The following is a 16524-nucleotide window of genomic DNA, read 5'->3' as shown; positions in this document are numbered from 1 at the left end:
CCTGTGTGTCGTGATTACAACCTCTTCTGAGCCCCCCGTCTGCAGCTGAGGTAGCCTGCCCTATCCACCTCAGAGTGTCCTGGAGATGACCACCCTCAGTGGGTGTCAGTTGTGATCGCTTTCTTCAGCTCTCAGGGCTGAGTGCTAGAGGAAGAGCCAGGCATGCTCAAAGCTCTGAGGTTCCATCCTCGGCACAAAACGTTAAAAATTCAAGTTAAATTAAAAGGCATGAGCAAACACGATGATTAGTGGCTAAGACATCAGCTTTCACAAACGGCCTTCGAAACCCCACTGCTTCAGACGACCACTGTGGAATAAGAGTCTTGACCAGAGTTCTTTAGGAAAGCCGAGCTTCCCTGGAAGTTGCGTGAAGAGCCCCATTTGAGGACAGTGTTTTAGTTTCTGATCTTTGTTTCCTACCGTTACGAATACAATCCTTTTCCAGAGAAGCAACTGACCCCCTGACTTTTTAAAGAAAATATTTAAAAGCATTTTCCCTTGTCTCTCACTGAGGGTCATCACTGTCAACACAGATAAGCTAATGCAGACTGCCCAGGAACCCACAGGACACACACAGCCGACCACAGCTGCTTTATTCAAGGCTTGCCCCTCCTGTCCCTGCCGGTCATCTTCCCCATCTGCTCCTCGGCCTCCCAGGATGAGCTGAAGCTGAGGAGCACTTAGGAGAGAGCTGGGAAATGCAAAGGGCCAGGGCAGCTCCCAGGGATCAGCCCTGAGTAAAGGCACAGAAGGTGTCACCATGGGACTGACTGCTGACCTCCGTCTGACCTTGGGTTACCTCAGACGGCAGCTTCCACCTGTACCACAGACAATCAAGCAAAAGCCTTGACCACATTCACAACAGTCCTCATCCCCATCTCCAGAGGACCCAATGCCCTCTTTTGGCCTCTGTGGGCACTACATGCATGTGGTGCACATAAATGGGTACACACACACACACACACACACACACACACACACACACACACACGCGCGCGCGCGCGCGCCTAATACTCACACAAAAAGTAAAAGTAAACCTTAGAAAGAAAACGTCTTGGCCACAGGCCAAGTCAGCAGGTGAGGCTAGCATGCCATAGTGGCCCTTCCTCCCCAAGGTCAAGAGAACAAGACTTCGCCAAACCCGGCAGGCCTTGCCCATGGCAGGCAGTACACTAGGAGAGAACACTGAGGATCCCTTGATGTCCCCAGCTTCAGTCTCCCACAGACAAGAAAGAAACCTCATACCTCAAAACCCAGGCTTGGAACGGTACGAGGGGGGAGCCTGTGCAGACCCCCCCACAATGTTCTTCACTGTGAAGGCTCCGGATGGGTGGAAACGCCTTTCTATCCCCATGGCATTTCCCTAGGGGTGCACACGGGGGGCAGACATGCTGGGAAGCCATTGTCTGCTCTGAGCTGGCTTTCACTGGTCTGCAGGAGTGTGTTTTCACAGTCGCTGTCATACTTGTTTCTCCAGACCTTACAATCAGTCCTCAGTCCTCACAAGACAAGGTGGGGCACTACTTAGAAATCATAACACAAGGCTCTTCCTGCAGCTAACATCAATGCTGCCTCTCCCCTGCTGGCGCCCCCATTAACAGTCAGGGGAGGCCCTGCTGGTGTGGGTGGGTCGCACAGGTTAGGGGTCAACCCAGGTGTTGTGTTCCTAGAGGAGTTCCATGTGCTTCTGAGTCACCAAAGAAATACATCTGTTTTGTACAAAATGCCACACGGAGTACATCCTTCTGAAACTCAGAGACCAATGACCAACACAGAGCAGACATCACAAAGTGAGAAATCCATTCGTAAAATCAACTATTAAACGAATGTTCATCCCATCTGGCTCAGGAGCTAGCCGCAAGGATGGAAACCCATGATGGTTAATAGTAACTGTCAGCCCTACAGGGCACAGAATTACCCAGGACATAAACTTCTCGGCATGCTTGTGAGGGATTCCCAGCCTTGGTCAACTGAGGTGGGAAGACCCGCCCCGAACGTGGGTGACAACAATCCGTGGACGAGGGTCCTGGGCTGAGTAAGGAGAAGGGCAGAACACTGGCACACACCGCTCTGCTTCCGGAGTGGATGCAGTGTGGCCAGCCGCCCCGTTCCAGCCCACACACTCTCCCACCGTGATGGGCTGCGTGCTCCCTCAAACTGCGAGCCGCAGCAAGCACCAGCTCTGGTCAGGTACTGGATCGCGGCCATGAGTAAAGGAGCGCAAATAAAATCATAAACATCATTTGAAGGCTCTTTCTTCTTGGTTTTTGAGACCGGGTTTCACTAGCCCAGGCTGACCTGAACTCTCTCTCCTTGATCAAGCTCCCACCTATTAGAGTCACAGGCATGTGCCACCACACCCACCGGGACAGGAATTTTGAAGCGTAGCGGGATCCTTACTCGCTTCCCCATAAGAAATTATTTCTGACTTTTTCATCAGCATCAATGAGCCAGTCTGTGGAACAAAAGTATTTGTATTGGAATGCATGCTTCTTTTGGCTGACCGGGGGGTGGGGGAGGGGAGGGGGGGTGTAATAAATCACCAAAGTTTTCCTAACCGAACACAAATGACTCGTAGCTCCCCAGATTTCACTGCATTGGAAGGTCTGCTAGTGATCATAGCAGAGATACAAAATCAATGTGAGCCTTCAACACTGGTCACTGTGTCCATCAAGGGAATTAAGCAGTCCCTAATTAAGTATTAGACCATAAACCAAAGCAGTGACCTAAGCACAGTGCAGTGTAAGGGTTCTAACAGGGAAAGCGGTGCCCTAACAGAGGATCCAGAACGTGGGTGTGCGAGGCAGTCCAACCTCAGACACACGACTGCAGGTACTTCAGGACACACTGGGACACGCCGACCAGCCAGTGACAGCCACTTTCCAGTACTGCATGTGACTTTCTGGCCCCAGGAGATCCTGTAACTTGGACCGCATCCTAACTGATGCACTCACGTGCCACCCCTGCTCCAAGGCCGTCTTGGCACCATCATCCCCCGGCTAAGGTCAACCAACAGACACATGGGATGTCAAGGACAAAGTTCATGACCTTTGACCAGCCCCAGCCTAGGGGTCTGGGCTCATCTCAGAGCACCTGAAACAGAAACTCAGCTCTGCCATTTATGTTTTGGGGTGTCCCTGAGCACACATACTGACAACTCAGAACTTGGGGGCTTGCTGATAATAAGAATACCTCCCCCTTCACCAAAGTCCTAAAAGGAATAAAATTAACATCATGTCTAAAGGACTCATACATGGTTCCCGGTAGGCAGCATTGTTCAAGAACTTTCTTTTATTACTGAACTGCCAAGATCCAGGTCAGGAAGCTCATAAAGGCCTTGTAACTCCAGCTCTAAGGGATCAGACCTCTTCTTCTGGCCTCGTCAGACATCCCAATACTTGTGGCATAAACACACATACACATAAATAAAAATACAAATAATGCTTTTCTCTTAAACACACCACCAAAGGGACGAGCCACACTGTCAAATCTTCAGGATCCCCTGCAGAAAGCCACTGGCAAGCACAGGCACTGTCCCCAGGAGAAAACGATCTACTGGACAACCCTGAAGGGTCTCACGGCTTTCCATCTTTGGTCAGTCAGTGAACACCACTTGTATGCACTCTGCAACCCCAGGCTACCAGAACTCAACTGTAGACCAGCAACCTATTCCACAGCAAGAAGAGAAGCCCAGGGTGAGCGGCACAGGAGGTCACCAGAGTTCAAGCTGGACCAGAGCCCAGAGCGGGCATAGCTCAGTGTCCAGCCACTGGGAACAGGGTGAGTAACTCCTGGGCTCCAGTGAGTCCTGGCCTCCGGAGCACCACAGCTAGCCCAGGCACACGGCACCAAGTCTTATTTACCTGGGAGGGGAAAGTTGACAATACCGTCCCAGGAAAGCATTTATCGGATTTGGCACGGTGAAGTTAACAATTACTCGTTGGGCACTGGTTATTCTGGGCTCTGGTCCAAATGCACTTCCTCCAAACCACAGGACATGTCTCCTCAGGAGTGATCAAAGATGACTCTGTGCATTTACCACATTGACTAAGTACCAGCATTCACAGTGTGCTATAGAAGAACATTGCCAGCTTCCTATGACACTGGATTTTAGACATTTTAAAAAATTTATTTATTTTGTATGTATGTGTGTGTACCTAAGTATAATGTATGTGCACTGTAGATATGCTGGAGCCCAGGGAAGTGAGAAGACGGAGTAGGATCCCTTTGAACTGGACTTAGAAATGGTTGTGAGCTACCATGTGAGTGCTGGGAACTGAATCCCAGATCTCTGCAAGAACAGTAAGTGCTCTCACTGCTGAGTCGCAGCACTGGATTTTAATTACTTAGAAGAAGCAGCAACGTCCATCGGCTTCCAGCACTTCAGCATCACCCACTGCAAAGACACACAGCTAATGAACTTGGCCATGCTTCTTCCCTGAGCTCAACACACTTTCAATGCTCATCTGGCCTCTTCTCCCTGCTGGTTCCCACTCATCTCAACCATGATCAACAGTCAGCATGTCTCCTCCTCATACACCCACCCACTCAAACAATTGCCGGGACACAACAAACATTTACCTCAATTAACGTAAAAATCCCCAAAAGCAGGTAAGATTTCCAGTAACACCGTATGATCGCCTTGGTTAAGGAAGGCTTCCGTGCATCCTTCTTGGCTCTCAAAACTTCTTTATCCCAATACCTACAAGGAGACAAGAGCTGAGTCAAAACAGCATGCACGGACGTTGCACAAGGCAGGGCGGGGGCAGCACAGATGAGTGTTTATGACAGGGTTATTCTGAGGACTCTGCACACAAACACTGGCTAACTGTCCCGAGGGACCCAGAAAGACATGTGAGGCAGACTTTGCTGCACCAGAAAAAAATGGGCCTCACGGGGGAGCATCTCGGGCTCTGCTGGATTACGGCAGCCTTGCCAGCCAGAGAAGGCAGGCACGGCGCTGGGGAAACCTCCCCCAGGGGCAGATCTCAGGCATGGAGGGCCTGTGGAGCAGGCTTCTTTCCCCAGATAACTAAGTCAGGCCAAGCCAGGACAACCTGAGGGCAAGTGTGCAATGTGGGGAGAACGGACGGCACCCCAACAAGGCCTGCTGGGACCCAGGGAGGCCAAGCCTCCTCCGCACCTTCTCTCACTGCTTCCGCTTACCCTTGCAGCTCCTCTCCAAGGTGCTTTGAGCGATCTTCGGGAAGCACTGAGAACATGTCATCTTCCTCCAGTCTCCGCTTGTGACCAGTTTTAAACAAGGGGTTGAGCCAACTGTTGAAGATTGAAAGAGAGGACACACTCAGAACTGCACGATTGTGTTTAAGTCGACTCCCACCTCTGTGCATTTTGTCAACCTCCAGATTTTAAATAGACAAAGGCAGAGAAAAGTTAAATCTGTACTTATTTGCAACACACACACACACACACATGCACGCACATGCACACGCACACACAAAGCACAGACATGCACACACACACACATGCACGCACATGCACACACACACACATATGCACGCACATGCACACACACACACATATGCACGCACATGCACACACACACACATATGCACGCACATGCACACACACATATGCACGCACATGCACACACACACACACACACACATATGCACGCACATGCACAAACACACACACACACACACACACACACACACACACGCTTGCACCTCTGGTCCTACACACTGGGAGGCCCTGAAGGCAGTGACACCCCAGCCAAGGAGAGCATTCAGACATCCAGACAGCCAGATCTTTATTTCTTGGTAGCATTCTCCCTTAGAAAGAACAATAGCTCCTTAAAAAAAAACAGCTGATTACAAGGGACAGAAAAGGTAATAGACGGACTGTGAGCATCTTCTTGTACTGCAAAATAAGGAGACGCTCAAGGAAGCATGAAGATAAGTCAAAGGACAGAAAAGCTAGACAGAGGGGCCCCACTGGACAAATCTGGGAGGGCTTGGGAATCCAAATCCGTAAGACTGGTAGTGAATTATAACCACCGAGCAACGGAAGAATCCGGGGTCCTTGCTCAGATGTAAGAGGGAAGCTCTTGCACAGACAATACAATACAGTTGGAAAATCACCAGTGGAGACTGGGGGTGTGGTTCAGTAGTAGAACGCTTGCCTAGCATGCACTGGGCCCGAAATCCTCGGAACACCCTGGTCCCCACAAAAGGAGAAGAAAATTACCAAGAGGCGCTAAAAATTAACACATGAAAACACAATGGGAAATGGGGTATCCTAGTTAGCTCTAACTGCCAGCTTGTCACACTGTAGGGACTTTGAGAAGGAAGCCTCAGTTGAAGAATGGCCCAAAGCAGACTGGACCGTGAGCGTGTCTATGAGCGGACTATCTTGACTGATGATTCATGGAGGAGGGTCCAGCCCACCGTGGAAAGTGCCGTCCTTGAATGGGTGGTCAGGGCTGTATAAGAAGCTGGCTAAACGCAAGCCTATGAGCAAGCTGCATTCCTCCACGGCTTCACCTTCACACTCCTCCTGAGTCCTGCCCTGACGCCCCTCAGCAATGGGCCATGTGACCTGCAAGTGTAAGACAAATAACCCTTTCCTCCTCTAAGTTGTCTTTCCTTTTTTCCCCAGAGCATTTTATCACAGCCACAGAAAGAAAACTAGAACATGGGGTATTAATATAACTTCTAATTATCTTTCTACAAAGTAACTTTTTTTAAGGAGAAGTAACTAAGCAGGACTCCCCGCCTCCAACAAAAACTCATTTAAATATTTTTATTCTTTTTACTAATAAAATCAAAGTAGTATCCACCCAGTAAGAATGATTTAAATAATAACATGCAGAGATAACTCAAGGGTGCACATGATTTTGTTGATGGTGCAGGATAAAGACATTTCCAAGGCCAGACAACAAGCTCCGGAAGGAGAGAGCATGCTCCTCTTATTGATTGATTGATCACTCTAGAATAGTATAGGCAAAAAAGTTGGGGGGTAGGCGACGCTCCAAGAATATTTTTGACTCTACAGGTCTGCAGGGATGCAATCATAGAGACTGAGCACTAAGCTTTGCCAACTGGGGTCGCTTGGTTCCTCCAAGGAATCTCACTCTAGAAGCTAGGAGATAAGAGTCTTGTCCAGCGCCAGTACTGGGGTCACAGCCCCCTCCCCTGGCCTCTGTCAGGCCCCTCCCCTGGCCTCTGTCAGGCCCCTCCCCTGGCCTGTCAGGCCCCGCCCCTGGCCTCTCAGGCCCCTCCCCTGGCCTCTGTCAGGCCCCTCCCCTGGTCTCTGTCAGGCCCCTCTACTTCTAGGAGCTCAGTTCCTCCATGACCTATCATTACTATACCTCTAGGTCTTAATCATCTTCCCCTAACGTATAGACCAATCAGTGAGATTCACCACTAACAGATATGGAAACCTGCTTGGCCCTTTATTCTATAGTTGTAAAAATTCTATAGTTCATATTCTAAACTCAGCTCCTGGCACTAGAGCTGGCTGGCGGCAGCGCCCTGAGAAGCATACTCTAGTGAGAAGCCTGAATGTGCTTTAGCTGAAAACCCTCCAGCCTTAGCGTCTCGACATGGCTGTTTCTGGCTGTATGACTGCTAACCAGCCTGTGCTCTCGGGCTCTCCCCCTCTGTCTCTCCTCTCTCTTCTCCCCCTCCCCCTCAGTCTTGGACAAATGAAAGGACCCCTGGAGATGCTGAGTCGATCCACTGGGGTGTGGGGTGGCTATGAACAATACAAAGTTCCAAAAGACAAGTGTCTGCCACTATTGTGATCTACCCACGCATATGGGGGAGCTAGGCACAGTAGCTTCCACGTCACGACTGTTTCAGTCCTCCACGGCCCCCCACCCACCCACAGGAACAATCTGCCAGCTCTGTGGGAAAGCTTCGGGAGGCCAAGGATATATGTACCTGTCCCTCTTGGGCAATTAAATGTGGGTCCTTCTAGAAAGCTTTGATAAATGAAATAATTGAATCAGGAAAATATCTTTCATCTTGGCTCTCTGGCCACATGGCCTCTCCAGTGGGCCTGTTTTGGAGGGGACTGTGTACTCTGGGAAGCCCTCCCCTTGAGAAGCCGCTGCTCAGGGTTTCTGTAGTAATGAGTAAGTCCTCAGCAGCTCCAGGGAGCAAGGTGTGAAGTCAATTTCCACACAACTGGCTCAGGACACCCCAAAGGCACAGACCTTTGACTGAGAGCTCCCCAAGACTGTGGCATACACTCCAAGGGCTTCCAGAGATAAACCTGGGGTTCTAGAAAGCTCCAATGCCCTGCCTTGTCCACCCCAGGGATCCTGAATGACACACTGAGAAGGAGAACCAATCAGCTCACCTCTTTCTCACCACGCTCCCCAGTTAGTTTTCAGAACACTTGTCAGCTTGCCTGCCCTGGCTCGATGTAGGTGGGCTTCCTAGACATGTCTGAAACGCCGCCCACACGCCTGACCCCTTCCTTCCAGGAGAACATCCGGTATTTTCCTGTTATTACTTCTAAGTGGAATTCATTAGCATCTTTTTTTCAGGCTTAAAACGACTCGTCACGGTTTGTGGTGGGTTTTGTTCTATTTTGTTTCGAATCAGCAGGTAAAAGAAGACTGGAGAAGAAACGGAATAGTTAAGAAAGGGTGGAGGGGCATAGAGAAATGGTCAAATAACTGCTCAGCGTGTACAGGCCCCGAGTTCAAACCCAGACCCAGCCCCTCGGAGAACAAGGAAGGAAGCAGGAAAGCAGCACTGACAAGAGTGTTTGATGAGCCGGGCGGTGGTGGCGCACGCCTTTAATCCCAGCACTCGGGAGGCAGAGCCAGGCAGATCTCTGTGAGTTCCAGGCCAGCCTGGGCTACAGAGTGAGTTCCAGGAAAGGCGCAAAGCTACACAGAGAAACCCTGTCTTGAAAAACCAAAACAAACAAAAAAAGCGTTTGATGAGACCGAGCAGTGAACTGCACTTGTATCATAGGTAGGAACACTATAAAGAGGGATGTCGATGTGGGGTGTCCTTCTGTACGCTGTGAATATGTGTTGCTTTTATTGGTTGATGAATAAAGCTGCCTTGGCCTATGGCAGGGCAGGATACAGCTAGGTGGGAAAGCCAAACTGAATACAGGGAGAAAGAAGGGTGGAGTCAAGAAGACGGGAGCCAGCTGCCCAAGGAGCAAGATGCCAGCAGACTGGTAATGCTAGGGCCACGTGGCAATACACAGATTAACAGAAATGGGTTAAGTTATAAGAGCTAGTTAGTAATAAGCCTGAGCTATCAGCCAAACGTTTATAATTAATATAAGCCTCTGAGTGATTATTTGGAAACAGGTGCAGGATGGGGCAGGACAGAGAAAAGCCTCTATTTGCAGGATGTACTGTTAAATTAAGAAACGTGAACTCAAAAGACTCAAAGTTTCGTTTAGAAGATGCCACAAATTGATTCTCCCAGGCTCTCGAACTACCCAAATCTCAAAAACCCAGGCTGGGACACATGGTTAAATTTGCTGTCGGGCAAGCACACTGTGATATGAAACTATCTTGGGTCATCTGTGTAATAAATTATGTATGGTCACATGTCACACAATGACATTCTGATAAACGATAACCGATTCTACTATGGTAATCCCCAAGACACTATTAGGCCAAGTGACATCCTTAGCCACCTTAACTTGCGTAGGCACACACAAGGTTAGCCGAGTGACAAAACCGCTTGGTGACAACTTCTCAGAACACGTCTCTGTGGTTAAGCAATGGACGATTAGACATGGAGATCCAGGTCAACTGGTGCCTTCTCCCTAATTTATCCCTGCGGGAATCTAGTCAGCAATCCCGGGCCACTGTCAAATGAGCCATTCCTGACTTCTGTGTTCCCAATGGTCCCTCCCTCCTGTGCCCACAGCTGTTAGCACAGCCTCACTTCATCCTTGTCTGACTATAACTCCTCAGTGCTCACAACCCCTGCTGATAACACACTACCGGTGCATGGGGGGGGGGGGCACACAATCAACAGCTACTGCACAGGATGAAATCTTGTAGGAGACAGATGGTCAGATCATCTCACGCAATGGCCCGAAGTGTGACTCACGGGAAAGTCAATCTAACACGGCGTGCTGAAGTCCAAACACAGGAAGCCATTAGCTCCGAGATAGATAGGAGCCGTCTGGGTGAGTCTCCCCTCCATCACCACAGCCCTCAGCATCGCTTCCAGAGGGCAGGAGGGTCTCTGCAATAAAGGTGTTTACCGAAGGGTGTGGACGCTTTATTTAGTGTTGTTTGGCCTTCTGTCTCTCCTCACCTGGACTCAAGCACTCCGTGTCCACGAACATCACATTTACCGTTCATACAGGCGGAAGAAACAAACGTGGACCTCCGAGAGCTGGTAAATAATTCTCTTTTCCACTCTCTTTTTCCTCCTTCATGCCCCGAGGGCCGTCTCCATTTCTTTCCTTCCCCTTCCTGTCTTGCATCTAACTGTGATGGAACTAAAACATTATTTCATGACTGGATAGCGACTGATGCGTGGACCGCTGCTTTAGGATTGGGACGGTTATAGACACTTGATAGCTGTTGAATCAATACTGTTCTCTCTGGTGAATCAGCTCGATACTTCTTACTTCCTTCAGAAGCTAAGCCTAATAAACCCAACAGTTACAATCTACTAAAAAGAAAAGGCTCTCCTCCCTGGAAATAAACATCTGAAAAAGCAGATCTGGTAGCGGAGATGGGCTATGTTACTGAACCTGGCGATGTGGCATCTGTGTTCACACCTGGAAAGGTGAGGAGTGATCGGAGCCACAAGCTAGGTAAGAATTTGCACAGGAAAGAGGGATGAAGACACCTAGGACACCACACTTGCACTGCAGAGCACTTAAAGGCACATGTCTGAGTCTCCTAAAATTAGTTTCATAGATTAGAGGGGCGAAGGGTGATGGTGAGGGCACATGCCTCTAATCCTAGCACTTGGGAGGGAGAGGCAAGAGGTATGGAATTCAATAAATATGAGGCCAAATTTGGGCTACAGGGAAGCATGCTCAAAAATAAAAATGAAAAGATATTTCTGGGCCAAAGAGATGGCTCAGAGGATAAAGCACTTGAAGTCTAACAACTACATTTCATCCCCAGAACCCACAAAAGGTGGGAAGAACTGATTTCACAAAGCTGTCCTCTACACACACGCTGTGGCACATGTGTGTGTGCGTGTGCATACACACACTCTCTCTCACACACACTGACACACACTCTCTCTCACACACACACTGACACACACTCTCTCTCACACACACACTGACACACACACTGACACACACACACACTGACACACACACACACACTCTCTCTCTCATACACACCGATACACACTCTCTCACACACACACACAGACACATTCTCTCACACACACTGACACACACTCTCTCACACACACACACAGACACATTCTCTCACACACACACACACACACACACACACACACACTGACACACACTCTCACACACACTGACACACTCTCTCACACACACTGACACACTCTCTCACACACACAGACACATTCTCTCTCACACACACACACACTGACACACACACTGACACACACACACACACACACATACACACTATGATGGGCAGAGAGACAGCTGACACACTGAACAATGGATGACAGAGACCTCATACCCCCAGCCCAAACCTTATCCACCTGGAAACAACAAAGCAGAAAGGAAGCGAGGTTCAGAATAACCATGAATCACATCTCTGAAAACTATCTGCAGCTATCATTTGGATCTAAATACCTTAAGAACCTAGTCCCCAGGTGTGTGTGGGGGGGGGGCAGAAACTGTGAGGGGAGGAAGTTGGGTCACTGGTAGTGTGCTCTTGTAGGGGTTATCTGAAGTCTAACCCCTTGGTCTCCATCTCCCACTCAAGCCGTGAATCAATGGGTCTCCTCTCTCTTCTCTGCTAACAGCATGGACGGAGCCATCACAGACCCAGAGCATGGGCACCATCAGCCGTGGAATGAAACCTCCAAACTGTGATCTGAATTAAGCCCCTTCTCTTTGCACGCTGGTTACCTCCAGTCATTTGTTCCAGTAACAGAAACTTACAGAGCCCCAAACCCTAACTCCCAACCTTGGCTCCCTTAAATCCTAACGCAACCCTGCGGCCTTTTGCTCCTCATTGGATTCCCTGGCTCCTGCGTTTCTGGGGAAATGTCTGAGGAGGCCTCCATTGCTCTCCACACCCCACGAGTGGAATCAGCATGTGCCTGCCATTCCCTTTGAGCTCTTCTCCAAAATGGCTCCAGTGAAGAAAAGGTGCCATTCGAGGTTCGGGTTCCAGTCTCACAGAAGCATAACCAAGGAACAGCTATGGTCCTTCCAGTGTGGGCAACACACCCATGTCACTGGGGAGAAACGGGGTTTTGTTAACAGAATTCAACCATGTTTTACCTCTCATGCACTGCAAACAGAACTTCTCAGCATACTACTATCTCTTCCTCTAAACTACTGAGGAAAACACAGTATGCTGAGAAGTTATTTTAAGTTCCACTTAAAAACATTCAACACGTTTACCTGTAATTTCCTGTAATGGACATAATATATTTTTTTAAAAAAAAGACACCTGACTCACACAACCCACTGCTTATTCCACATTCCTACTCCTGTGCATTTAACAAGGACCTCAAATTTTAAAATGTCCCACACAGTTGCTTTCTCTCCTTTGAAACCCTGCCCTTCACACGGCCTCTTCTCCGCTCCTCCCTCTTGGTAAACAGATGTCACGTGTTTCCAGTTGCCCAGGTTTTGGAAACCCCTCAGAGTCATCCCAGCTGTCTCTAAAATCCCATGTCCAAGTCATCTGCAAACCTGTCACTTTGACCTGCAAAACAGCCACGCCGACCACCTGGGAGGCACATCCTTCCCGTAACCCACACTTGCTTAAGCTTCTTACTCAGGGAAAACACTGGAGAGGCTACCATAGTTCACCACTTTAAAACAGCGTTTTTCTCCAAGGCGGGTAAGCGCCAGAAGGTCAAACCTTGCATTTAGTCCCGTCCTACACGCAGCGCACTCCGGGCACACAGAAGGCACAGATTTGCCAACACGTGAATGAACTCTCCGCAAGTCCTTAGTTTTGATTGATTTCAACGTCAAACCCCATTATCCGTCTGTGGCATGGAGTAGAACAGTCGTGTCGGAGGCTGAACAGTAGTTTTCCCCCGGAGGTGGTTCCCTGCCTGGAACGTGCCGGAAGTACATTGGGGAAGAGGATGAAATGAGGAACTCACATGCAGATGTCTGTTTTCTAGCTGGTCAGTGACCAGATGCTGTCAGGGAAGAGCTGAGGCAGACCACTAACATCGGCTTCTCCTCTGGCACGCCGGTTAGTTGGCTCTGACCGCATCTGCCCACCAGTAAGCAACACACTAACCAAATAAAATCCTCCAAGTTCGCCAGGGCCACCCTCATCACCAAGTTCCGGGTGGCCTGACCAGGAGAGCCCAGCACCCCTGATGCCTTCCGGCTCTCCTCACTCTTCAGGCACTCACTGTAGCGTGGCCCTCACTCACTCAGCACAGACGTCAGTGGAATCTTCCAGTGTTTGGAGGGGACAGTGGGCGTGGCTGGGCTATCTCAGAGTGGGTCACCGCTCAGCCTCCGTGGACTGTGTCCATGCCCAAACCACATTGAACATACACATGAGACGTCTACCAAGCCGCCATCTTCCTAAACCCTTCTCAAAACTCAGCTGCTGAGGATTGTGGGAGAGCATGCCTATAATCCCAGCTTGTGGGAGACAGTGGCAGAAGGATCTGAAATTCAAGGTCATCTTGGACGTAGCTAGTTCAAGTCCAGCCTGAGCTACCCTGTCTCAAAGCAAACAAATAAAACAAATCCCAAAATTCCCCCGTTTCTAGGAGGCTCCCTCCTGGTGTGTGTTGAAATAACTGAGCTCCATTTCCCTCCCACCTGATGTCCCCAGCCCTGTACCCCCTCTACACCCTGACTCCCATGGATCCTCACATGCTCTCCAGAGGTTTTAGTACACGGTTGGTTGTCTCGGTTGATTTTGGCCTCTGATGGGGCAGTACATCACAGCAGGAGCATGTGGTACCCAAAGATGCTCGCTTCACGGTGGCCAGGAAAGGGGTGAAAACATGTGTCCTACCCTGGGGCTTCAGGGCCTTCCTGGTTCATCTGCGTCTCCTAGCTTCTGCTTCCTCCCAAGAATGACTCCACGCTGCTCAGGGCTTCACAGCCCCCCCCCCCCATCTTATCATCACCAAAAATAACCAACTCCAAGAACCTGCACCGTGAAGGGACAAACAGACCAATGTCCCCATCTTCTTCAAAAAAGCAGTTCACAAAGGAAAATGAAGAATCACGTGACCCCAGTCTGGCTGCGTGAGTCACATGACTGGGACTGGACAAGAGAGCAAGGTACCTTCAAACTACCAGACAGGATCTCGGGAGAAGCGGGGGACGCTCTACTCTCTACTCTCCTTAGCGCACCTGAGGCCAACCGATGTGGCAGTGTAAGGCTGAACTGTCCTGAGATCCCACCCCTGAGGCACTGGCTAGGACTGCCTGCTAACAGTTTCTTCCAAATGTTCAAACCTGATCCCCCTAAGGTGTGGCATGGCCCCTGCTCCCAAGCTCAAAGAGCTGAGAGGGATAGAGAGGGAGGGGAGGAGGAGGGGAGAGGGAGGGAGGGAGGGAGGGAGGGAGAGGGAGGGGAGGAGAGGAGGGAGGGAGGGAGGGAGGGGAAGGGAGGGAGGGAGGGAGGGGGAGGGAGGGAGGGGAGGGAGGGGGAGGGAAGGAGGGGGGAGGGAGGGGGAGAGGGAGGGGGGAGGGAAGGAGGGGTCTGCTCAACAACATGAGCATCTGATGCCATTCATTGGGATTTGTGCACCAAGAAGCCCAGAGAAGAACGTGCCTTATTATGGGGGTCGATCACAAGCATGCAAACATGTGCCGCACATCTGTCTAATTAAAAAGATCTATACTACAGGCTCAACATCGCCCCAAGTATACCACTCCGTGGGAAATAAACATCTTTACATTCAGGTTAACTGAAGCAACGTGTATTTGCAGTATTCCCAACCGGCTTTTCTGGTCACAGCAAGATCCCGGCCTCACAGCCAATCTGGGTGCCAACCTGTGCCAATAACAAGCCTTGATACGCCTGCCTCTTGATATCCCCACCCACTGCGCTTCCACCCTTTCTTTTGTCTATGGTTAAAATTTTGGTGACAGTTTATGTTTTAGAGTGCTTTGTGGTTCACAGCAGAACAGAGCAAAATTAGAGCCACCATACAGACACAGCCCTGCTCACACTCATTCCTGGCCCCATACAGACACAGCCTTGCTCACACTCACTCCTGGCCCCATACAGACACAGTTCTGCCCACGCTCACCTCTGGCCCCATACAGACACAGCCTTGCTCACACTCACTCCTGGCCCCATACAGACACAGTCCTGCTCACACTCACTCCTGGCCCCATACAGACACAGCCTTGCTCACACTCCTCACTCCTGGCCCCATACAGACACAGCCCACATCCAACATCTCCACAGCAGTCACCACAGACGACCAACATCAGCAGGTCTATGTCTCGCAGCCTCCATGGCTGACTTCAGAATGCTGTACATTCTCTAAGCTTGGACAGATGTGTACTCATGTGTATCTACCACTGTAATGTCACATAGTTATTTCTACAACCCCAAAGTCCTTTGTGTGGACTTCCCATCTCTCCTTTATTCCCTACCCTAAGCGATCACTCACCTTTTTACTGTACCCAAAATGTCAGAGTCAGACTCCTTTAAGATGTAGCCTTTTCCAAATGGCTTTGGAAAAGCTACGTATTTAAAACACGTAGCTCTGGGTCTTTTGTCTTGAGCATTTCTCTCTTTATCATTGGATACTACTCTGAATCTAGCAGTTTATATATCCATTCACCGGCTAAGCATCCTGGTTGCTTCTGAGTTTGGCATTCATGAATAGAACTGCTATAAATATCTATATGCAAGGTTTTAGACTCATTCAGATAAAATACACTCCCTTTTTCAAGAAAGTGCCAGACTATCTTGCAAAGCAGTGGTTTTGCATGTCCACCAGCAATGAATGTGAGTATATACAGCTCCCTTTTCACCTGCCTGAATCTCGGCTTCAGGCTCCAGCTCCTCCAGGACCCCTGTGACCTCTGACCTTGCTCTTCAGCCAACCCCTCCATCCCTGGATGCATGGGGAACTTAGGTAGCAGTCACAAAAATACCAGGCACAGCAAAGATGTCAGCGTGGATGGGGAGGGGCTCAGATGCATCCATACATAGGAGCGGGGGCAGCGTGGACATGGAGCCCAGAGACCGAAGTGATGCAGCCACAAGCCAGCGATCACCAGTGCCAGGAGCTGCCAGGACTCGTCAGCAAAATGCTCCCTTGGGGTCTGCAGAGGGAGCATGGCCTGCCTATACCCACACAGTAAATTCCAGAAGGATGGAGAATCTCTGTGGTTTTAAACCATCAAGTGTGTGTTCACTTGAGATGACAGCCT

The 16524-nt window shown here is 49.9% G+C and overlaps 1 protein-coding gene across 1 annotated transcript in view; it reads right to left on the bottom strand.

Moving 5' to 3' along the window:
- The window catches only part of Abcc4 (ATP binding cassette subfamily C member 4), a 227867-nt gene that overhangs the window by 183381 nt on the left and 27962 nt on the right, over positions 1-16524 (bottom strand). The window contains exons 2-3 of the mRNA XM_028868209.2: positions 5167-5277; positions 4582-4702 (exon numbers count right to left, since the gene is read on the bottom strand). Coding sequence (XP_028724042.1) covers positions 4582-4702; positions 5167-5277 — 232 coding nt within the window. The remainder of the gene's footprint in view (positions 1-4581; positions 4703-5166; positions 5278-16524) is intronic.

The sequence above is a fragment of the Peromyscus leucopus genome, chromosome 9, assembly GCF_004664715.2.
Source record: "Peromyscus leucopus breed LL Stock chromosome 9, UCI_PerLeu_2.1, whole genome shotgun sequence".
In the NCBI taxonomy this organism is placed as follows: Eukaryota; Metazoa; Chordata; class Mammalia; order Rodentia; family Cricetidae; genus Peromyscus; species Peromyscus leucopus.
Note: the sequence above shows the minus strand (reverse complement) of the source record. Positions and strands in the feature narration are given on the sequence as shown.